The 22438-nt window shown below is 52.7% G+C and overlaps 1 protein-coding gene across 2 annotated transcripts in view; it reads right to left on the bottom strand.

The window, feature by feature from the left end:
* The window catches only part of CUL9 (cullin 9), a 40007-nt gene extending 17962 nt beyond the window's left edge, over window positions 1-22045 (bottom strand). The window contains exons 1-26 of one of the 2 annotated variants that reach the window (XM_066250837.1): window positions 21895-22045; window positions 19590-20193; window positions 18919-19073; window positions 17721-18233; window positions 17100-17235; window positions 16769-16956; window positions 16095-16500; window positions 15501-15687; window positions 11653-11860; window positions 9554-9744; window positions 9004-9221; window positions 7738-7966; window positions 6304-6409; window positions 5394-5615; window positions 5030-5120; window positions 4722-4893; window positions 3885-3990; window positions 3545-3640; window positions 3115-3290; window positions 2707-2840; window positions 2167-2346; window positions 1869-1978; window positions 1598-1780; window positions 1301-1461; window positions 548-776; window positions 286-466 (exon numbers count right to left, since the gene is read on the bottom strand). In XM_066250837.1, coding sequence (XP_066106934.1) covers window positions 286-466; window positions 548-776; window positions 1301-1461; window positions 1598-1780; window positions 1869-1978; window positions 2167-2346; window positions 2707-2840; window positions 3115-3290; window positions 3545-3640; window positions 3885-3990; window positions 4722-4893; window positions 5030-5120; window positions 5394-5615; window positions 6304-6409; window positions 7738-7966; window positions 9004-9221; window positions 9554-9744; window positions 11653-11860; window positions 15501-15687; window positions 16095-16500; window positions 16769-16956; window positions 17100-17235; window positions 17721-18233; window positions 18919-19073; window positions 19590-20184 — 5173 coding nt within the window. In that variant the 5' untranslated portion in view covers window positions 20185-20193; window positions 21895-22045. The remainder of the gene's footprint in view (window positions 1-285; window positions 467-547; window positions 777-1300; window positions 1462-1597; window positions 1781-1868; window positions 1979-2166; window positions 2347-2706; window positions 2841-3114; window positions 3291-3544; window positions 3641-3884; window positions 3991-4721; window positions 4894-5029; window positions 5121-5393; window positions 5616-6303; window positions 6410-7737; window positions 7967-9003; window positions 9222-9553; window positions 9745-11652; window positions 11861-15500; window positions 15688-16094; window positions 16501-16768; window positions 16957-17099; window positions 17236-17720; window positions 18234-18918; window positions 19074-19589; window positions 20194-21894) is intronic. The other variant, XM_066250847.1, reaches the window with a different exon arrangement.
* Between the last annotated feature and the right edge of the window lie 393 nt (window positions 22046-22438).

The following is a 22438-nucleotide window of genomic DNA, read 5'->3' as shown; positions in this document are numbered from 1 at the left end:
AATGGAAAAGTTTAAAAAAAAAAAGAAAAAAAGCAGAGTCAGGATCGACTCTGCAGAGACTTAAAAAAAAAAAAGAAATGTAGAACCAATTCATACAAAGTTGAAAGAAATGATGAGAAATTAATGAAGATCTCATTCACACTTCTTCACCCTGCCCAGGACCCTGCTGTCCCTAAAGACTGTGTCTTCATATCTAGGCACTCCTATCCAATGGTCCTCTCCTCCTCCTGTCTTGCCTCCCCAAACCTCCCCCCAGTCTCCAATTGCCTGTCCCTATCTCCTCACTCTGGCTGTAGAAATTGGAGAAGTGGTCAAGGGCATCACAGAATTCTGTGGGAAGGCACTTTCTGGGATGGTACAGGTAGCAGAGTGGGGAGACCGGCCAGCAGCGTGGTGACAGGACCAGTATAGAAACTGTTGGACTTGGGTCTTCGATAAATAGTCCTTTCTCAGCCTCCTCTTCCTCCTGAGAGACAGAAGGGTTTCAAGGACTCTTGGGCTCCCTTCTTCGGTCTCCTGCTCTCCCACTTGTTTTCCTTGCCCTTACCTCCTTTTCTCCCAGGCCTTGTTCCTCCTGCTCCTCCTGCTCCAAGAGCAGCTTGTCCAGCCGCTGGAGCTGGTAGACGTGGAACTGGCGCTGCAGCTCCTCCGAGGTGCTCAGGCTCCGCAGCATCTGCTGGGGGAGGCGGCTGGGGAAGCAGGAGCCGATCTGCTCCAGCACAGCGCCCTCCAGCCAGCTCGAGCCCAGGCTCAGGAGCCGGTCCGCCATGTAGTGCCTGCAGCACACACAGCCCGAGCCAGCCTCAGGGTGGCACTGGGCTCAGCCTGGCCTCCCGCTCCACACATAGGGGTCCCTGGTGCAGCTAGCCTGGGTCACAGGCTCAGCTCTTCCTTCCCATCTGCTTTCCCCCAATACCACAGCCACCTCTGGTTCTTAATCTTTCCTCTCTACTGTGTTGCCCCTTGTCCTCCCTCTAAGACTCAGGTCTTCACCCTCTTTTTTTTTTTTTTATAATTCTTTTATTTTTTACAATTTATTTATTTTTTACATTTTATTTATTCATTTTTTTAGAGAGAGGAGACACAGAGAGAGAGAGAGAGGAAAGAGATAGAAAGAACGGAGGGAGGAGCAGGAAGCATCAACTCCCATATGTGCCTTAACCAGGCAAGCCTGGGGTTTCGAACCGGTGACCTCAGCATTCCAGGTCGAGGCTTTTACCCACTGCGCCACCACAGGTCAGGCTTCACCCTCTCTTGACTCTAGGCCTCTCATGCCCTACCTCTCCACACCTTCACTCACTGGTAGAAGTGTTCAAAAGTCATGGCCAGCTCCAGGCCAGAAAGGACCATGATGGGCTCCAGGTGCCCCCGAAGTTGCCCCAGCGTGTCTTCTCCAGGGGCTCCACCCATCAGGCGGCCCTGGATCTGCTGGTCGATGTGCCTGGCAAACTGCTCGCTTATCTGGGGCAATGGAAAGGGCGCCAGGGAACCATGAGGAAGGAGGGAGTGGAGGAGGGAGGCAGTGGAGGAGGGAGGGAGGGAGAGGAGCTGGAAGGGCAGGGAGAGAGGAGCTTCCAGCCGAGCTGCTGATACTCACGTGAGCAGCGCTGAGGAAGGACTGCTGCAGCAAGGCGCCCGAGAAGCCACTGTGCAGGGCCAGTGTGAAGGCTGCCCGAGGCCCAAAGAGCTCGGAGCCCGCTCTCTGCAAGTGCTCATAGAGTGTACAGTAACGGGGCACGAAGTCTGGGGCCTTCCAGGTTGCAACCAGGAACCTGCTGACCTGAAGAGCAGAGAAATGTTAAGTGGAAACTCCCAGCGTGCGGCCAGCCTAGCCCCACCCCGCCCCAGGCCAGCTCCCTTCTGCCCACCTGCCCCTGCACCACGCTCAGCCAGCACTGCGCCATGTTCCTCAGGCTGCTGCTTGGAAGAACTGGCGAGGGCCCAGGGCTCCAATCCTGACCCTTCCTGTTCCTGCTGGCTGTAGAGACAGAGGGCAAAGCAAGAGCTTCACCTCAGCCCCCAAGTGAGTCTGGAGTCTTGGGTACTGACCCCTGGAAATGCCCACAGCAAAACCAAAGCCACAAGGAAGAATAAAATCCACGAGGGAGGAGCCAGAGAATATCACTGCCCAGATGCTGAGCTCAACCACCACTGGCTGGGACTTACAGGGATGGGCCCACGGCTCAGGAGCAAGCCCAGGAGGAGGCTCCACGTGCACCAGCAAGCGGCAAAGGCGACGCACACGAGAAGCAAAGGATGCTGCTCGACTCAGGGGGTTCCGAGAGCTCTCCCTCTGCTCTAAGTATTGAGCCAACAGCCATCCCAGGGAGCTCGCGCCTTCTGCGTCTAAAGGAAGATCGGTCAGAAACTAGTCTCCATGGGCAATGGGGGAGTGGACAGCTTGGGAGGAAGAGAGAGGAGGAGCAGTTGTACAAAATGGTTTGGGGGGCAGCACAGCCCCAGCCCCGCCCTCACCAGGGTCTGCATCAGCTGGCGTCTAGGGATGTGGTCACAGGACAGGGTGGGGTGGAGGGTAAGGTTCAAATACCAGTGTCAGGCAGCAGTCTCGGGGGCAGGAAGGAAAGGAACACTGAGGTGACAGGCCTTCAGGGATAAAGACAGGAACCAAGAGAACCAAGAGCATTAACTCAAGTAGTACCCGGGAATAACGACAAGGTCAGTGGGGCCGGGGCTCCAGATGGTTACCGGGGGAGGTGATGATCTGCACCAGGGGGCTGACCAGGGCCTCCCAGCAGGTCTTGCCCAGTGCTTGGGCGGCTTCATCGTCAGGAAGGAAGCGATCGGCAAAATTCTGCTCGTAGCGCAAAACCCTGTTCAGTCTGGGGATAAATAGTGCGTGGTCAAGGATTAAAGACACAGGTTCCCGTGAGTGCAGTCAACCCCTGGTCACCCACGCTCGAGCCACCCCAGCTCTACTTCCCCAGCAGCACTTGCGTCTCACCTACGCTCTCTTCCTCTCACCCCTCAGGTCCTAGCTGTTGCTTCATTCACCTGCCAGGCTCCCACAGGGACCTCTCTCCTTCCCAGCGACCTCAGCCCTGAACCACCTCCCCGCCCGCCTTCAGCCCCGCCCACACCTCCTGCCCCGCCCACCTGGGACAGAGCTGGAGGAGGCGCCTGCGGTCCTCGGCTATGTCCCGGCTCCAGGCTTGCGCCTGAATTGTGTAGAACAGACACGTACGCCTACACAGTTGTTCTCGGAATAGTGGCCAGAGAGTGGGCTTTGGGCCCAGGACCTCCACACCCCGGACCCGGGTGTCGATGCCGCCCTGTAACATGCAGATTTATCTGTCACCTAAGCCACCTAGCCACCAAGCACTACCAAAGCCTGGCCTCACACTGAGTTCCCTAGAGCTGCTCAAGACAGTCCTACATCTCCAGAACTCAAAAGGTTCCTGGGCCATCCCCAAGCTGACCAAGGGGGAGCCTTGGCCTGGCCTGGCCCCCAAATGCTGGGGACCCAGTCACCATGGAGAACCTGTGCTCCCTCCTGCTCCCCCAGACCCAGACCGCCTCCCCCCACCTGCTGGCAGCGCTTGATGCGGATCTGGATGACGGGCCAGAAGCGGTTCAGATTCTCCAGGAGGATCACCCGGCTTGCGGAGGGCACCACATTCACCTGGTGGGGCAGGGGAGGAGAGGGACAGCTGTCACCTCCAAAAGCGAGGCTGGAAGGGCTGCTGACACCAAGTTTGTGACAGCGTGTGCTCATCACTGCGCCTGCCCTGAGTCCGTGGATTTACACGGCTCCACATCCCCAATTCCACTCACTGCTTGGAGAAAGGGATATGGGAGTTCCCCAGGGGCTGGGTTCTACTGATAAGGCCCTGGGACAAACAGAAGGCCGGCCAGAGGGTCCCCACCCTGTTGAGTTCAGTGCTGATGCAGCTGGTACTGTCACCCCCAAACACCACCACCCTGGCAGGCATGTAACTGGAGTCCTCACAGGCCACCAGTAGAGTCAGCTGCCTGGGGGAAGAGAAAGGAATCCGTAAGAACCAGGACCACGATCTGAGTTCAAAATGTCTGCAATCCACCAATTCTTCCTCAGACTCCTGTCCCTCTGCTTAAGCGTCTTCCCTGGACCCTCTGCTCTTGCCTTTCCCTCCCCCCAGAGTTATTTCATTTAGAATCATACTTTCAGCTGAAAATTAACACCCAATGACCCGACCCCACATCTCTACCCTAGACTCCTCTCCTGAGATTTCACAGACATTCCATGCCATGCCCCACAGGCACATCAGCCAACATGCCCAACATGCCTATCTGTCCTCAGAAACTGGCTCCTCTTCCCAGTTCTCTCTCCTGGGAAAGAAAACTGCCACCCACCCAATTCTACAACTAGACACTGTCACCACAATGCCTTCCTCTCCCGCTTCCCTCATCAGGTCAAGGGCAAGTCCATAGACTCCACCTCTTAGGATCTCCCAGTCCATCACCTCTAGCTATTCCCATTCCCTCTAACTGCAGACAGTCATCATTTCTCAACTAGGACACAGATGCCCACAGGAGAGTTGTTGACTTCCTGCAACACCAAGCACAGGAGTGACACCTGTACCTGTTGGGGGAGCATGTCCCCAGGCTCATGGGGTGAAGGGACACCCCCTACCAGCACAGGTCTGTGTGTTTGTCCATTCACTGCACAAAATGGGTTTGAGTGTATCCCTCATGTATTACAGATGCGCTGGGTGTGTGCACACCTAACCAGAACGCCACGGCGCATGTGCAAGGTGATGGCGTGGGAGCCGGTGCTGCCATTGGACTCCCAGTAGGTCTTGGGGTTGCGGTCCGTCAGCCTGCCGACCCGGTGCGGGTTGGAGGACACCTCCACCTTCTCCCAGCACTTGTCCTCCTTCACTTCCACACTGGAGCCTGCGGGCAGTGGGAAGCGGTGGCAGTCACAGGCTGGTTAGTTGAGAGAAAAGGAAAGGACTACGAGTGGGAAGGGAAGGGCAGGGGAGAACAGAGGGTGGGGTGGGAGCCAGGAGAAAGCGCATGGGGCACGAACCCTGGCAGAGATGCCTGAGGAACACATCGAAGAAGGGGATGTTGATGGGTCGGTGGGTTCGTCTGTGGTCTTCGATCTGGCCCAGCACCATCTACAACCAGAACATCAGAGAAGGGGCAGAGGGAGGAGAAAACACAGAAAAACAAACACAATAAAAGATATATATGGAGAAAGGGGCAACAGAATTCTCAACCCATTTCCCCCCACATTTTGGAAGAACAAGCATGTGGGGTAAAGGCTGGGAAACTACCCCACATCTGCTACCACTCAGGCCAAACGATGCCAAATGGGGACACACAGTGATCTCCTTCCCTGGCTTCTGGCTTACAGTCTCCCTTAGCTCTGCACCCAGGAGCCTCCTCACCTGAATGCAGCCAGCCAGGATGCTGGAGGTGAGGCTGCTATAGAGCTGGGCGTGTTTGTCACACTGAGTCACCAGGTCCGAAAGCTCGCAGGCCAGCAGACCAGGGCGCTTGTCCAGGACTTTGGAGAGGGCCTCCCTGGCTCCCAGGCAGCAGAGCACCACGGCATAGTCCCTGTGCAGCGAGGCCAGGCGGTGCAGGAAGCAGAGCAGCCCCTGCACAAGCTGAGCCCAGGGCCGCGGAGATCAACGCACGGGAAACGAGGGCAGGCCGCGTCAGGGTTGAGGGAATTAGCAAAGGGAATGTCGTGGCTGAGATTCGGGAGGAACTCAAAAGCCCGGGTAAAAAGCCCAAAGACAGGTAGGAAGAGAATAACGGGGTGCTGGGACTCCAGAGGGAGTGGGCAGGAGCTGGGCACAGCTTTCCAGGCTTCTTCCTGCCGGGACCAAGCTATCTCAAGAGACAGCTCTGGTACCTGAGCCTCGCAAACCCTGAAGGGTGGAGAGCAAGGAATGTTTGGATTGCTAAATGTGGGCTTCTTAACCCAGAGTCTAAAATCCAGGTGTAGCTGGAAGGCTTACACAGGCACACCTCGTTATACTGCGTTAGCTTTGTGGAGCTTCACAGATCTGCAATTTTTACAAATTAGAGGCCAGATCCTCCACCAGCAAGAAGATTACAACTCCCTTTTTGCAACCCTTGCTTTACTGCAGTGGTCTAGAACCGAACCTGCACCATCTGGGATGTATGCCTGCACCTCAAAGGCCCAGTTCAGGAGACTCTTAGATGACAGTGGCCTCCTCCTCCTTACCCATACCTCCCAGTGTCCAGACCCATCAGGAAAGGCTGTGCTATGCCCTCCAGAGGCGGTCCTTCCCCCCCCCCCCCCCGCCCTTGCCATGGCTCTGGTACCTCAGAGTCACTACTGGGGCCAGTAAGGTAGTTGAGGCAGGGCTCCAAGACCTCATGCCAAGGGAGGACCATTGCCTCTGAGTAATCCAGCAGCTGAGTCATGACCCTGGTGAGGGGATGGAAACAAGTCCCTATGCACAGGGGCCTGAGCAGGTCCCACTCAGCGCACAGGAACCTGAGCAGGACCCCCCCCCCCCAGTGCACAGGTACCTGAGCAGGTCCCCTCCAGCACACAGGTGCCTGAGTGGGACCCCCCCCAGCTCATAGGTGCCTGAGCGGGGACCCCTCAGCACACAGGTGCCTGAGCGGGGACCCCCCCCAGCTCACAGGTGCCCCCCCAGCACACAGGTGCCTGAGTGGGACCCCCCCCAGCTCACAGGTGCCTGAGCGGGACCCTCCAGCGCACAGGTGCCTGAGTGGGACCCCCCCAGCTCACAGGTGCCTGAGCGGGGACCCCTCCAGCACACAGGTCCCTGAGCGGGGACCCCCCCCAGCTCACAGATGCCCCCCCAGCTACAGGTGCCTGAGTCCTGAGTGGGACCCCCCCCAGCGCACAGGTGCCTGAGTGGCCCCCCCCAGCGCACAGGTGCCTGAGTGGGACCCCCCCAGCGCACAGGTGCCTGAGCGGGACCCCCCCAGCACACAGGTGCCTGAGCGGGACCCCCCCAGCACACAGGTGCCTGAGCGGGGACCCCCCCAGCTCACAGATGCCCTCCCCAGCTACAGGTGCCTGAGTGGGACCCCCCTCCAGCTCACAGGTGCCTGAGCGGGTCCCCCCCAGAGCACAGGTGCCTGAGCGGGTCCCCCCCAGAGCACAGGTGCCTGAGTGGGACCCCCCCAGCGCACAGGTGCCAGAGTGGGACCCCTCCCAGCTACAGGTGCCTGAGTGGGACCCCCCCCAGCGCACAGGTGCCTGAGCGGGGACCCCCCCAGCGCACAGGTGCCTGAGCGGGACCCCCCCAGCTCACAGATGCCCTCCCCAGCTACAGGTGCCTGAGTGGGACCCCCCCCAGCTCATAGGTGCCTGAGTGGCCCCCCCCAGCGCACAGGTGCCTGAGTGGGACCCCCCCAGCGCACAGGTGCCTGAGCGGGACCCCTCCAGCACACAGGTGCCTGAGCGGGGACCCCCCCCAGCTCACAGATGCCCTCCCCAGCTACAGGTGCCTGAGCGGTTCCCCCCCCCAGCTCATAGGTGCCTGAGTGGGACCCCCCCCCAGCTCACAGGTGCCTGAGCAGGTTCCCCCCCAGCGCACAGGTGCCTGAGCAGGACCCCCCCCCAGTGCACAGGTGCCTGAGCGGTTCCCTCCCCAGCTCACAGGTGCCTGAGTGGGACCCCCCCCCAGCTCACAGGTGCCTGAGCAGGTTCCCCCCCAGCGCACAGGTGCCTGAGCAGGACCCCCCCCCAGTGCACAGGTGCCTGAGCGGACCCCTCACCTCAGCACAGTCAGCAGCAGAGCTCTGTTGGACCCGGGGGCATCCAGAGTCCACAGCAGCAGGAGGAAGGGCTGGGTCTCCTGCTGGAGGCGCCTGAGGAGGGGCTTCACGGCGCCCATGGGGCCACCCTCACGGCACAGCACGCGCTCCAAGTCCAGGAAGAGTTCTGCAGACGGGCCCCCAACCAGGGACCCACCCTGGCCCTGGGCACTGGGGGTCTCCAGCGCTGCTGCTCAGACACACGGGAGGAAGAAAATACATATGACGAGGGCTCATACAAATTGGTCAAACCGAGAAATGGAGTTTCTGAAAATCGCCCCCAAATTTTCCTCCCACTTAGAGGATGTCTGCAGTTTTTACAAAACTATAGGGGATTTTATTTTCTGGCCCCAAATATATACCAAAATATAGATATATTAGCTACATCTGAAAAAAAAAGTGTCTAGTATGGCAAACACTGTCACATTTACACATTTTTAATCTCCTCTGGTCATACAATTGTTTTATTATTAAATGTAAGCTATGCTGTTACATAAGCCAATAAATGTTAGCTGTTATAACCATATCCCTGCACTACCTAGCACTAGGCCTTAGATATACACACTAAAAGGCACATAATTGTTTATCTCAATTTCCCCCCCCACTTCTGGATTTTCACTTGTTTGTTAAACACAAAGGATTTCCTCCCCATGACATCAATATTTCAGGTTTCTAGTTATACACTTTCTGTACAATAACAATTCCTCTAAAGAAGGCCTCTCTAGGCCTGACCTGTGGTGGTGCAGTGGGTAAAGTGTTGACCTGGAATGCTAAGGTCGCCGATTCAAAACCCTGGCTTGCCTGGTCAAGGCACATATGGGAGTCAATGTTTCCTGTTGCTCCTCTCCTTCTCTCTCACTCTCTCTCCTTTCTAGAAATGAATAAAGTCTTTTAAAAAATTAATTAAAAAGAAGGTCTCTCTGTAAGTTATTTCAACCAACTTTCGATGTCCGATAAAATAGGACCAAACCCAGACCACATGATGGCTACCTTCATGTGTTCAAAGCCATTCAGAGAAGGCAATTTCCTTCTAACTATTCTAGAGTCACCCTTTCCTCTTGGTCAGGAAGTTCTACTTAAGACCTAAGCTGAACACCAAAACCCTCATTCATTTCCTGAAGGTTTACTGGTCCTTCCAGTAAGGTATGAGGACATCAGCGGAAGCCTCCTAGCCTCCGGCTGGCACCGTCTGATTCCTTAGCGGAACCACCCCCTCCACAATGGTACCTGCAAGCTCAGGACTGCCCGGCAGCCCTAAGTAGTGACTGAGAAGCATCATGAGGCTGGTATGTGTGGTGGGCACGGGTTCTGTCCCCAGTGCTATCCCTGAGTGCCTAAGCAAGGCATCTCTTAGCTCTTGGGTTACAATCTGGTCTCCCAGAGGGTGGTGGTTGCAGGAAAGCAGCCTGAGCAGGACCAGGCCATTTCTCACCGCGGAGCAGCACCTGGAGGAAGGCAGGTGACCGGGAAGATCGTCAGAGTGAATGCGATAAAAACAGGAAGGAAGTACACATGGGAGAAGCCCTGCAGCTGGGGAGGAATGGGCTCCAGGGGTCCCCAACCTCAGGTCATTCCTCCCAATCCCAGGAAGAAAGGGCAGGGTGTCTCTGCTCTCTGGGAGTCACCCTCTCCCCAACCACTTGGCTTCTTTTCCAACAACAGTCAGAGAGGGCCACTAAACTTTCAGCCAGAGGCAACAACATGAGGGGTATTTCTGTAGAGCACAAGCGACTTGAGCAGAGGGGTTTAACAGGATTTGGGAAGGTGATGCCCTGACCCCTCTGTGTTCAGCATCAGGACCACAGCTGCAGGAATGGTAAGGAGCAGGCTTTCAGAGCCCGGGCGGGTGGCGATGCTGGCGAACATCTCTGTGGTCATCTGCACATCAAATACTGGGTGGATGGAATCTCGGCCAGTGACAAAAGTGGGGATCTCCGGGGACCTGGCCACGGCCAGCACCTTCAGAGCCTGTAAGGGGGATGTGGAAGCAGAGTTAGGAGTGGGCAGAGCCACCGTGCAGAGGAAGGGGAGAGCCAGACCATCATTCTCCATGTCAAACTTCGGGGAAGTTGAGCTCTTTGCAAACAGGTCAACTAAGGGATGGAAATGGAAAAGGTAATGATGGGACAATAGATGCTAAAAAACAAAAGAAGGAAAAGACAAACAAGAAGAAATCTAAGGCTCGAAGGTGGCAGTATCGCCCAGTGTCTCTCTGGCAGCACCAAGGCTAACCGAGTGGATGCCGACCCCTCCCTCAGCGTCCCTCAGGATGGGGCCCTTTCACAGCATCTAGCTGTCTTCAAAAGCTTTCCCTGAAGTTGTCTTCCTTCTTGCTTGACCACTCCTCTCTCTTCTCTTGACTGTCATACTGTCCTGGCCTCCTGGTGGTTCTCCCTCTCTGGCATCCTCTGCCTGATCCTTAGCCATGGAATCTCCTGTGCCCCTTCCCTTCTCACTGTGCACCCACTCCCCAGGCAACCCTGGCCGTGCCCACAGCTGCAGTTCCCACCTCTATGCCAGCACTCCTAGACCCATGTCCCGTGGCCTCCAAGGTCAGTATCCCACCCTCCGCAACAAGGCTACTTGGGCTGTCTCACAGGCAGAGTGGTTGGAATTATAGGAAAAAATACTTGTAACCTACAAACTTGTTTGCTGGTACGATAGAAAAATAAACTAAGATGAACACTGTACATCTCAGCCGAGCGGAGAATGTCTCTCCTGGTGAAAGAGCTGACTCTTGAGAAGAAACCCTCTAGGAAGTAGAAACATCTCTCAGGATAATCTCCCTTCTAAGGCCTAGACCCCCGCGCAAGTGCCCCCTCATCAGGAGGCTTTCTCCCTTTGGCTCCCCCACTTTTCCCAATTAGCTAAATTCTGCAGACCTTAAGTTATAAACAAAATGATACAATTTTATTACAGGGCAAGAGTTTGGATATAGAAGGGAATGCTGTATTTTGGACACACGATTTGAAAGGGTCAGGGAATTCTTTCAGCAGACATGGCCTGGACGTGCCCCTGTCCCCACTGCTGCCTCTATACTGTTGGGATGCACTTTCAGAGCTGAGGCCAACGTGTCCCCCTCGAGGACCCTCAGGCTCTGCAGCCCACACCTACCGGCCGGCACTGTGTCTGGATAAGTCAGGAAGCAATTCTATTAAGCTTCCCTGGATGAGGGCTTCCCTATCTCATTCTCTGGTCCCAAGGTAGCAAGACAATGGCAAGGTTGGCTTTGTCTTACCTACACCTGAGAGGGGTATTTTCTGTGTAAGGGTGCAACTCAGATCAAAGGGTAAAAAACTACTTTGTCACATTTAGAAGTTAGTCTTTAACCAGACATCTAATTATAACTATAAAGGCATGGGAAATCCAACATACCTAGAAACTCCGCTCCTGACCTTCTTTCTATACCTCTTCTTCCTCCAACATTCTCCTAACTAGTAAATGGCCATCTCATCGACCCTGACACTTAATTTTAAACCTAATGATATTTTTTTCTTTCCTTTTTTAGTTATTATTTATTGATTTTAGCGAGAAAGGAAAAAAAGGAGAGAGAGAGAGACAGGAACATCAATCTGTTCCTGTATGGGCCCCAACCAGGAATCGAACTGGCGACCTCTGAGCTTCGGGATGCTGCTCTAACCGACCATTAGCTGTCTGGGCTAGAGTCATTCTTAAAGACAACTTTCTCCCTCTCTCCAAACATGTGCTTAATCTTCAAGACTGTCCAGCTGGAACTCTTCAATTCATCTGCATTTTTCTGGCCCAAGGCCTCCTCTTGGGTCTAACTCACCACAGCAACCCTCCAAGGCCAGCGGTCCCCCACCCGGCCTGTCTCGCCCAACGCTCACTCCCACCAGCCAGGCCTGGTCCACTCACCGCCAGCCCCGCCTGCTGTACCAAGACGGAAGTCCTGTATTCTTGCATGCAAACCAGCACAGTATAGATGATATCCGCCCGGGCAAAGAGTGGGTGCCACTCATCCTTGGTCATGAGCAGGTAGAGGAGGCGCAAGGCCAGCACCACCACCATCTTCTCCCCCACCTGGTTGGTCAGCAGCTCCTCCAGCATCTTCACTAGCTTGTCTCTGAGAGGAGAGTAATGAGAGGTTCTCACCGACCCCAAGAGTCATGCCGGACTTCCCACCTAACTCTACACCCCAAGTTCCGGTCCATCACCCACTCCTTCCTTTCTAACTTGCTCTTCTGGCCTTACTCTCTCCCCTGGTCCCCTGTCCTCCGCTGTCAGCCTGCCTCTGGCTCCTCACTTCATGAAGGAGTCAGTAGAACAAAATGGTTACGAACTCGGGCTCGTCATTTCAAGTAAGTCTATAAATATAATGTAATTCTAATCAAAATGCCTAAAAATGTTTTTGTGTTTGTTCTTTTTTTAAAAAAAAAACAAACATGACAGGCAGATTCAGGCCCAGGAAGGGAAAATATACAAGAATACAGTAGTCAAAAAATTTTTGGAAAGAAATAATGGTAGACTTGCCTACTAGTTATCAAAATATGAATATAAACTTTTAACAAAACTCTGGAAATAATACAGGGTAGCTAAACAGATCAACAGATGTGAAGAGAGACAAGAGCAGCATCTCAGTCAGAGAGGACAGGAAGGACCATGCAGGATGTGACGTGGAGACACCTGGCTGTCCATCTGAGAAAAGAAAGCTGGAAGTCCGCTTCACTCCATTTGCAAACGTAAACTGAAAACATTTAAAAATAAACTTAAAAAACAAAATCATGGATAGTTTTAGAAAATATAGAAAAATGTTTTTGTAATCCTGGAATAGGATAGGCCTTCTTAAGTGAGACATACAATCTAGAAGCCATAGAAAGTTGAAAAATACAGCAACGTTAAAATCTGAAACTTCAGCCTGACCAGGCGGTGGATCAGTGGATAGAGCATCAGACTGGGATATGGAAGACCCAGGTTCGAGACCCTGGGGTTGCCAGTTTGAGCGCGGGCTCATCTGGCTTGAGCAAAAAGCTCGCCAGCTTGGATGCAAGGTCGCTGGCTCGAGCAAGGGGTTATTCGGTCTGCTGAAGGCCCATGGTCAAGGCACATGTGGGAGGGCAATCAATGAACAACTAAGGTGTCGCAATGTGCAATGAAAGACTAATGATTGATGCTTCTCATCTCTCCGTTCCTGTCTCTCTGTCCCTGTCTATTCCTCTCTCTGACTCTGTCTCTGTAAAAAAAAAAAAAAAAATAAAAAAAAATCTGAAACTTCAGCACAATGAAGGGCATCTCCACCAAGTTCTGGGATAAGCAACAGGAGTCCGAGAGGCCCCAGCAGAAAGGAAGTGCTGATCGGAAGGGAAGGAAGAAGTACCTCCGGAGTCCCTAGATCATAGAGAGCATCACAGGGGGAATCAACACCAGGACTGACCTCCTTCTCCGCAGGGACAGAGGGGCACAGTGAAGGAATGGCCTATGAACTATGGAGTAAAGGAACACGAAAGAAGAAATTCTGAGAGAGGAGGCAAATAAAGGTACTGAGAAAGTTCTGTTTTTAATCTGTCTTTTCTTGTGCTTTATAATGACTTCAGTGTGAGTCAAATACACTTTAATATATATCCCCTTCTATAGTTATGATTTCTTACAAACAAGTAAGTATGTATAGGTAACACGTATGAATAGGTATGGAAATAAAAGTAAGGATGTTTACTAAAATGTTAACATTGTGACTATCTCTACATACAGGGTTTCCAGATGATTTTTACCTTGACAATTTTTTTTTCTTCTTCTTTTTTTTTTTTGAGAGACAGAGACAGAGACAGGGAGGGAGAGAGATGAGAAGCATCAACTCGTAGTTACATCATTTTAGTTGTCCATTGATTGTTTCTCATATGTGCCTTGACCGGGGGGCTCAAACCGAGCCAGTTACCCCTTGTTCAAGCCAGTGACCTCGGGCTCAAGCCAGCCACCCTGCACTCAGGCTGGTGACCTTAGGGTTTCAAACCTGGGACCTCAATGTCCTAGGCTGACACTCTATCCACTATGCCACCACTGGTCATGCACCTTTGTAATTTTCTATTTTTTTTTTTATAATGAGCATGAATCATTTTATAGTTAGAAAATAGTTCATATGACTTTGAAAAAGAGGCAAACAAGATATTTGAAACATAAATAACTGATTAATATATAGAACACTTATAAATCAGTAAGAAAAAGACAAAGACCCAGGAAGAAAGTGGACAAAAGGTAAAAACAGTATTTAGAAGAAACACAACAAATGCGTGCAAATATGCCTAACTGCACTAGAGCTAAGAAATTAAAGCAAGGAGTTACTAATCATCTTAAATTTTGCCAATCTGTGCCCTGACTGGATAGCTCAGTTGGTTAGAGCATCGTCCCAAAGCAGAGGTTGCCAGTTCGATCCCTGGTCAGAGCATACACAGGAACAGATTGATGTTCCTGTCTCTCTCTCTCCTTCTCTCCCTAAAAACATTAAAAATTTTTTTGAAAATAGTTTTGCCAATCTGATAAGACTTTGTTGTTGTTGTTGTTTTTTTTTCTGAAGCTGGAAACGGGGAGGCAGTCAGACTCCCGCATGTGCCCCACCGGGATCCACCCGGCAGGCCCACCAGGGGTCAATGCTCTGCCCATCTGGGGCATCACTCTGTTGCAATCAGAGCGATTCTAGCGCCTGAGGCAGAGGTCACAGAGCCATCCTCAGTGCCCGGTCCAACTTTGCTCCAATGGAGCCTTGGCTGCGGAAGGGGAAGAGAGAGACAGAGAGGAAGGAGAGGGGGAGGGGTGGAGAAGCAGATGGGCGCTTCTCCTGTGTGCCCTGGCTGGGAATCGAACCCGGACTCCCACATGCCAGGCCGACGCTCTACCACTGAGCCAACCAGCCAGGGCCAATCTGGTAAGATTTTTAAACTATGCTAGTATCCAGTGTTGGCAGACATGAGAGAAACAGATCCATCAGAACACTGTATTTGAACATGGATATGATCAGTCACAGAGTCCTATGCAGAGCAAAATAAGAAAGCAGCTAGCTCTGTGTGGACTGACATGGAGAGTGCTCTCAGACATGCTGAGTGGGGGGAAAGTTGCAGAAACACGTGGAGTGTGATTACATATATTAAAACACAAACTCAGGAAACATTCTGTATCCGAACACACTAACAAATGTAAATCTAGAGAAGGCCTGAAGGAGCCCATGCTAGAACGACAGTGGTGAAAAGGAACTTGAGCTTTTTATTCTAGTATCTTATAGTCTTCAGATCTTTTAAAATGAGAATGTATTTGTGTATCATTTACATAATTGAGGAGGAAAAAGAAACCTTTTTAAATAGAAGGAAAAGAGGAAAAAGGAAGAGAAAATAAAAGAAAAACACTAGTTCCAGCACCAAAGGGTCCTAGGTTTGAACCCCAGCTTTGCTTTCTGTCAAACTCTGGGCAAATTAGTTCAATTCTCTCAGCCTCAGTTTCCCCGCCCATACAATGGGATGTGAGCAGGAACCAATCTCTTAGGTGATAGGACTTTATGAGAGAATGCAAGTAAAAATCTAAGCACGGAGCTTGCAGAGAATAAATGCCGCAACAACAGGAGCCATGATAATATTCCACCCTCCTGTTCCGCTGCTCCGCAGACTGACCTTTCTTTCATCCCTAGCCTTTCCAGTTCTTGATCTCAGCTCCTTCCCACCTTACTACTCCGTCCCCAACCTCCCAGCTGAAACTGAAACCTCTTCCCTCTCCACCATCCCAACCTCAGGGATCTGTCAGGATGGACCAGAGGATGGTCCCGCTCCGTAACCGACTCCACCACCTGAGAGAGGGCGTCGAGCCCTGAGAGCTGCAGCTTTGTGCCCAAGCTGGACTCCTGCACAGCAGCCACAACAGCCTCCACGTGCTGGTACAGGAATCTGTGCGGACCCCACAGGGCTTTGGCCATTTCTGAAATTCATGAGAGAAAGGCAGTGGCTTAAAAAAATGTGGCACCTGCAAGATGGAAGTCCTTCAAGGTCAAGCCCACTTATACTATTACACTTCAATACATTATTCGTTGCTGTAGTTTGCATTCCATTACAATTCTGTGTAAAGCACTTAACAGTCAAACAACGAAGACGAAGATTCTCTGGAAAATGGGCCCTCCTTTTTCAGGGATACTGAAGAAAGGCACCCATGATTGATTAGATATAATCAAGGCCAAAGGAAGGAAGATGGATATATGCTTCCAAAGCATTTTCCTGTGCAAACATGACCTTACTCCACTTTCCTTCTACCCTAATTACTCACTTCTCTGGGGCTCACCCAGGACTTTTTCCAACTTCTTTTCCCTCTCCTCCCAGCACTGAACTCACCCCTGGATGTCTTCTTTATCTTGGGGGACAGAGCCATCCCCTCAGCCACCAGAAGCTGGTTAAACAGCTGCGAGTCACTCTGTGCCTTGATGGGTTCAGTTTTCCCCTTGGCAGGCTCAGCCTCTGTTTTACGAGGCTCAGCCTTGGCTTTGGGGGACTCGGTCTCTTCCTCTGAACACCTGGCCTCTAGCTCGGGTTCCTCTTCTGGATCTGGGGTACAGGAGTAACTCCGTGAAGAAGATGAGGCGCTTGGGCCGTCAGGTCGCAGCCGGTACTTGGTGTAGATCTGGGAGTGGAGCAGGTCACTGAGGGCGCTCCCCTCAAACCGATCGCTGAGAACCTGCAGCAGACCCTCCGCCACCTCTATGGGCACGGAGATTTCACCGAGGGCCTTTTCATCCAGGGTCTGTCAACAGAAAGGAGTATGCATTTCAGGAACAAGCAGACAAAAAAGTTCTGGGGATGGTAAATGAAAGGGTGGCCACCTCCCACCATGCTTTGCACACCTTCTATATACCAGACCCTCACAGCGTTTGTCTCCCAGGACCCCTCAGACTCTCTAACCTATAGCACCAGTCTCCTCCTAAACACTTCTGAACCTAGAACTCTCCTGGACAATTCCACCCTGAATCCCACTTCTAACCCCACCATAAACCCCCTCAGGCCTGGAATACCTCATCCAGGTTCTCTCGAAGATTCTGAAATATTGGCTCTTGCTCACAGATGTCCAGCTTCTTGATGAAGAAGAGCAGCTCCCACCACTCAGCCTGAGTCAGGTGTCTCAATTTCTTCTGAGGCTCAGGCTGCAGATACGGCAAAGAGTAGAGCCCATCCACAGGCTTCCAGTCCCAGGAGGGAAGTGCTGAGGATACACGCATCGGGGACTTAGCAGCCAGCAGGAATAGGGAATTTCTGGATCTCTTGGGGCAGCCCCTGGAGTGGCTTCATCCCAGCCACGACTCCTCTATTCACAGATACACTGGCAGTGTCTCCTCCAAGGCTCACCTGTGCCCAACACAGTAGCCCCTGCTCCCTTCTCCACAGCTGCGGAAGCTGTGTCCCCGGCAGCTTTCTCGGGGCCCAGGATTTCTAGCATGTGACAGTGTACCCAGTAGGTGCGACCCGTCGACTGCCAGAAGACCTGGAATGGAGGAAGACAGAGGGAAGAGACATGGCTCACCCTCTGAACCCTGGGCTGTGCAGTCTTGAGAGGATGTGCTGGGTCCAGACCTGGGGCATTCAGCCCTCATGGCACACCTGGCTAGGCTTGGGAAAACCACAGAGCAAAAGGCTCCCTTCCCCAGTCAGGGGACGCCTTGCCTCTCATCTCTTCCTAAGCCTGACAGCCTCTGCCACTACTGTCCCTCCTGCCCAGTACCACCAGTACGGGGCAGGGTGTCTCCATACATCGGTTCTGCTTCTGGGATGAGTCTCTCCTGGACCTCACAGCCCGCCTACTCCCACCAGATTTTCTCAGTCTTCCCCAAATGCCTCCCCTTCAATTGCTGGTCCCCTTTAATCATCCTAGTTTCCTTGGGAGTTTTCTCCTTGGGTGTCCAGCCAGAGCCCCCAACATGGAAGCCTCCGCTATGTGTCCCACCACCATGCGCTCGCTCCCTCGCTCACCTGCACACAGGGCCCACCGCTGTTGCTCTGCCGGAACTCGCCCTCGTCCCCAGCACTGATCTCCTCGTAGTCGTCCAGCATGCGCACTCGCATCCCCGGCACCAGCGTCTGCTGCACATACTCGCCATAGCCACTCTGGCTGGAGAATTCAAACCGCTGGCGGAAGGCCCGTTCTTGCTTTCTGGGGGTGGCAACAATGGTGGGGAGTAAAAGGCTGGAGCCGGAAACGCAGGGCTGAAAGATGGACCGGGATGATCGGGGCGACGACGCGGCCCTTTCACTGAGGTTCCGGGCCCAGCCCATGCTCCGCACCAGCTCCGAGATGAGGCTGCCCACAGCCATACTGAACTCCAGCTCCCGCTGTCCCCGGCTTTTCGCCTGGGCGAACTCCTCCCTTGGGGACAGGGAGCCTTGGTCTTCAGCCTCTGGCTCTGGCCTGTTATTCAGCTGATCCAGCAGGGAAGTGACACACAGGTAGCGTTTCGCCAGGGAGAAGAGCAGCTTTCCTGGGATCTGTGGGACGCAGTGTGTGGCATAGGTTTATCTCTCAGCTGTAGCCCATCTCCTTTCCCTTCAACATCATCCTCTACAGAAAAATATACATACCTGTAGCTCTCAAACTGTGATTTAAATTTCTTTTACAAAAAGTCTTTTATTTTTTTTGAGGTGAGAGGAGCAGAGATTGTGAGGCACACTCCTGCATGTGCCCCAACCAAGATCCATCCCCCACCCCTTATCTGCTGCCCATGCTCAAATCAACAAATCAACTGAACCATCCGGGGCGCCTGAGGCTAATGCTCTTTGACCAATCGAACTATCCTCAGCGTGTGTGTGTGTGTGTGTGTGTGTGTGTGTATGTCATGTTTGAACCAATCAAGCCACTGGCTGTGGGAGGAAAAGAGGGAGAGAAGGGGGGGGGGGAGCAGATGGTCGCTTCTCCTGTGTGGCCTGACTGGGGAATCGAACCCAGGACATCCATACGCCAGGCCAACACTCTATCCACTGAGCCACCGGCCAGGGCCAAGGAATGTCTTAAAACACAGAATCCTGGGTTCTAATCTTAGAAGTTCGGAGTGAGAAGGAGGCATGAACCTTCATTTTAGCAATCTCCCCAGGTTCTGGTGATGTAGTCCTGAACCATTTTCAGAAATGATGCCCCAGGCCTTGAACAGCATGTGTCCCACAGCTGCCAGAGTACCTGAGGCAGATGAATGCCCTCAAAGGCCATGCAGTGCTCCTCAGAAGACATGGTCTCTGCAAACAGCTCCAGCAAAGTACAGCGGCTGTCAAAATCCATGTGCTGCTCGATGCCATCTTGCTGGCTCAGTGACAGAAGGACGTGAGCCCGACTCCCTGTAATCCACACCCAATCCATATCTTCTCCTCGGTCCCCCAGACCTTCCCTCTGCCTTTCCTAGACTCCCCATCCCCTACCCCAGGCCTTCACTTTGTGACTGAAATCCACAGTAACTACATTTTACATGGCAGACTAATATAAAATACATATACATAACCGAAACACGTATTTCATGCTACAAAAGTTACCTTAAGGGCTACATACTAATATTTTACATTTTAAAAAAACGTTGGTTATAACTCACCAAACTGGTTTCACAACCAACTAATGAATCTGAAGCAGCAGTTTCAGAATATAAACCTACTCCATTCTCTGTCACTGCATTGAGAACAAATAAACCGGGTTCTATCATCTCATCCTGTATAGACTGATAAGTAATAGCCTACGAATCTATTATTTCCCTCTGTGTTGAATTGGTATTACAGAGTTGGGAAATCCTTCTTGTCTCTGTTCTCACTCCTTATGGCCCCATTCTCTCCAGTGCTTTCCTTCCTCCCCTGGCTGCCTCTTACCAGCGTTGTGGGCTGCCAGAGCCTGTAGCATCTTGCCTGCACTCCGACAGATCTGAGGCTCAGGGTTGCACAACATGTGCATGAGCAAGTCTAGGGCTCCTGTTTCTCTGAAGACCCCAGTGAGGGGCTCGATGCTGGCATAGGCACTGAGCACGTGGATAGTGTGGAGCACAGCGGCTGTGAGGCTCGAGGTCCCACCTCCTGCCAGCTGCCTGGCAGCCCTCTGCACCAGCACCCGCACATCAGCCTCCATCTCTCCTATTGCCACATCATCCAGGCCTCCTGGATCTCGGGTGAAGCTTCTTGAACCCCCAGCCAGTTTGCACTGAGGTCCCTTAGATAGTGTCCACTCACCTAACAGCATGGGGCAGTTGGCACAGACCTCGGAGGCTGACAGCCACATGAGGATGTGCTCTGCCTTGCCCTCTTCTACACCCACTCTGCCCACTTCCCCACACTTCAGGACACTCCATCGGACCAGGTATTCAGGATGTCCATCATGCCCAGGACGCTGCTGAACAAGTTCTTTAGGATATGCTTGCAGCTGGGGTCCCAAGGGCACCATGAGGTCCCCAGTGCGCTGTTCCCCCACCATCCTGACCTCCTGGAACACACAAGCAGAAAGACAAAGGCACTATGGGAAAGGGAAAAGGCTACATGGAAGGGGTGATATCTTCAGGATGGGTGGTGGTCGGTAGGCTGAATGAGGAAATTTAGAGGCCAAGCAGAAAGGCCATGAATAGGATGAAATAAATAAAACTTGAACATACTCTGAGATTTATAAGAAAAGGAGAATGGAGTGGAAACAGTTGAGGATAAAATGATCAGATTTAAGAAACAGGAAGAGGTTATGAGAGAGATGAGAATAAGCAAGATAACAAAAAGAGTTGACAATTAAGTAGGATAGTCTGGGCACAGTGTCTGAGGGACAGAGATCAGGACGCAGAATGACATGGATGAGGAGGAAGGACAGCAGCATGGGAGACAGCGGGGCCAGAACAAGTGAGGAAAGTCAAGCAGAGGGGAGGCCAGTCAGAAGGTATAAATGACAGGGCAGAGCTGAAATGTGGATATAAAAGAGTAGGCCACGGCAGACATAGAGAATAAATATGAAAGCAGGCTGGGCTGTGGACTCCAACATCCAGATAGCTGGATGGGAAAAGCGTTTGAGGACTGTGAATGGAGGAGGAGTCTAGGGAGCCAGATAAAATAATGGGAGAAAAAGACCAGACTCCATCCTTCACTTATTCTACACGTATGCTGACAGTCTAAGTCAGACAGACACAGATGGAGGTAGTAATCACGGAGTTGAAGAATAGGGAATGAGGTCAGGAAATGGTGGAGAGGTAACATAGTGCAGATTTCAGAATCAGATCAATGTGACTCTGAATTCTGGCCCCTTGATTTACTATGTGTGTAGTTGTGGACAAGTTACTTAACCTCTGAGTCTCGGTTTCCTCCTCTGCAAGATGGTAATAATATACCTATCCAGACTCATGAAGTAAAAACTGAAGATCACCTTTGTAAAGCACTTAGAACAGTCTCTAGCACATAGTGAGTGCTCAGTAAACATGATCTAGTACATATTATTTTTCTTAGATGGAGAAGGTAGGGGCCGTCCTCAGATAAATGGAGCATTATTAAAGTAGAGGACTGTCAGGGGTAGAAGGGTGATGGCTATGAGGAAAAGCAGAGACATAAAGCAGTGTGGGGGCAGCAGGGAATGGCAAGAATAAGAATGGAAGGTAAACCCACGATGAAGAAATGGTGATCAGGGCAGGGGTCATGTTGGGGTACAGGGACAGTAGATGAGTGTAGAAAAAAGGTGTGAAGAGGTGGGGAGATACAGGATATGGACCCCACGGAGGCAGGGGTCCAGTTACCAGGGGGGCAGGACAAGACTGGGAGGCAACCAGCGACACGGTGACCAACAAGTGATGACGAGAGTGGAGAACTAGAACAATCGGATAGGCCTAAATTTGGGGGGATGGGGTAACTGTAAGGAACGTTAAAATAAGGTGAGGTGAGGTTTGGACGCGGGGATACGACAGCAGGTAGGCGCAGGTAGCAAGATCAGGCCCAAGCTTGCAGACTAGCAGGGCGGTGCAGGAGACCAGAAGGGCGTTGGGGGGCGGGGTGAGCCGCGGTGGGGGGTGGGGGGCGCGGTCCAAGAAATCTGACAGGACCGGGCGAGTCTCAGGGAGCAAGATCTGGCTCCTGTCGTCAGTCTCCCACAAGGACTGACGAGTAAGGGACCGGGGAGGGACAGGGCAAGGACCAGGTCCGCGCAGAGCTCTCCTCTCACCTCCCACCGCCCGGCTCGGCCCTCGCTGGAACCCCCCAACCGGTCCCGCCGTGCTGGCCCCGCCTCCTCAGCAGCTCTCTTCCGGGTCACACAGCGGTTGCCCGCCCTGCCGGGCGTCTACGGGTCCCAAAGCGGCCCACCGCCGAGCGCGGCTGAGCCGCGCGCAAGTGGAGCATGCGTAGTACCCACAGGCCGCTGCGTTTCGGGGACGCACTGGAGGCGGAGCCCGCAATCGTGGTCACGTTGTTCCTGTCTTTGCAGCGGTAGGCAGTGCTTTACATCTAGTCAAGTTTGAAGCCCCCTTCACCCCAACCTCGGCTCTCGTGCGTCTGCCTTCTTCACCCCCTGAAACCTAGTAACTCACACTCGCGCCCTAGGGCAGTCCTTGGGTTTTCACTACGTCACGTGGCCATGAGTTTCCCAAGCCCCTCAGCAATGTTTTGGATTGGTTGAGTCACTTTCTATTAAAATTGCTTATCTCTGTGGTGACCTAAGCACCTAGTATAGCCGTGCACACAGATATAGTCTCCAGCCCCACGAAGTG

The sequence above is a fragment of the Saccopteryx bilineata genome, chromosome 1 (genome assembly GCF_036850765.1).
Source record: "Saccopteryx bilineata isolate mSacBil1 chromosome 1, mSacBil1_pri_phased_curated, whole genome shotgun sequence".
Lineage (NCBI taxonomy): Eukaryota > Metazoa > Chordata > Mammalia > Chiroptera > Emballonuridae > Saccopteryx > Saccopteryx bilineata.
Note: the sequence above shows the minus strand (reverse complement) of the source record. Positions and strands in the feature narration are given on the sequence as shown.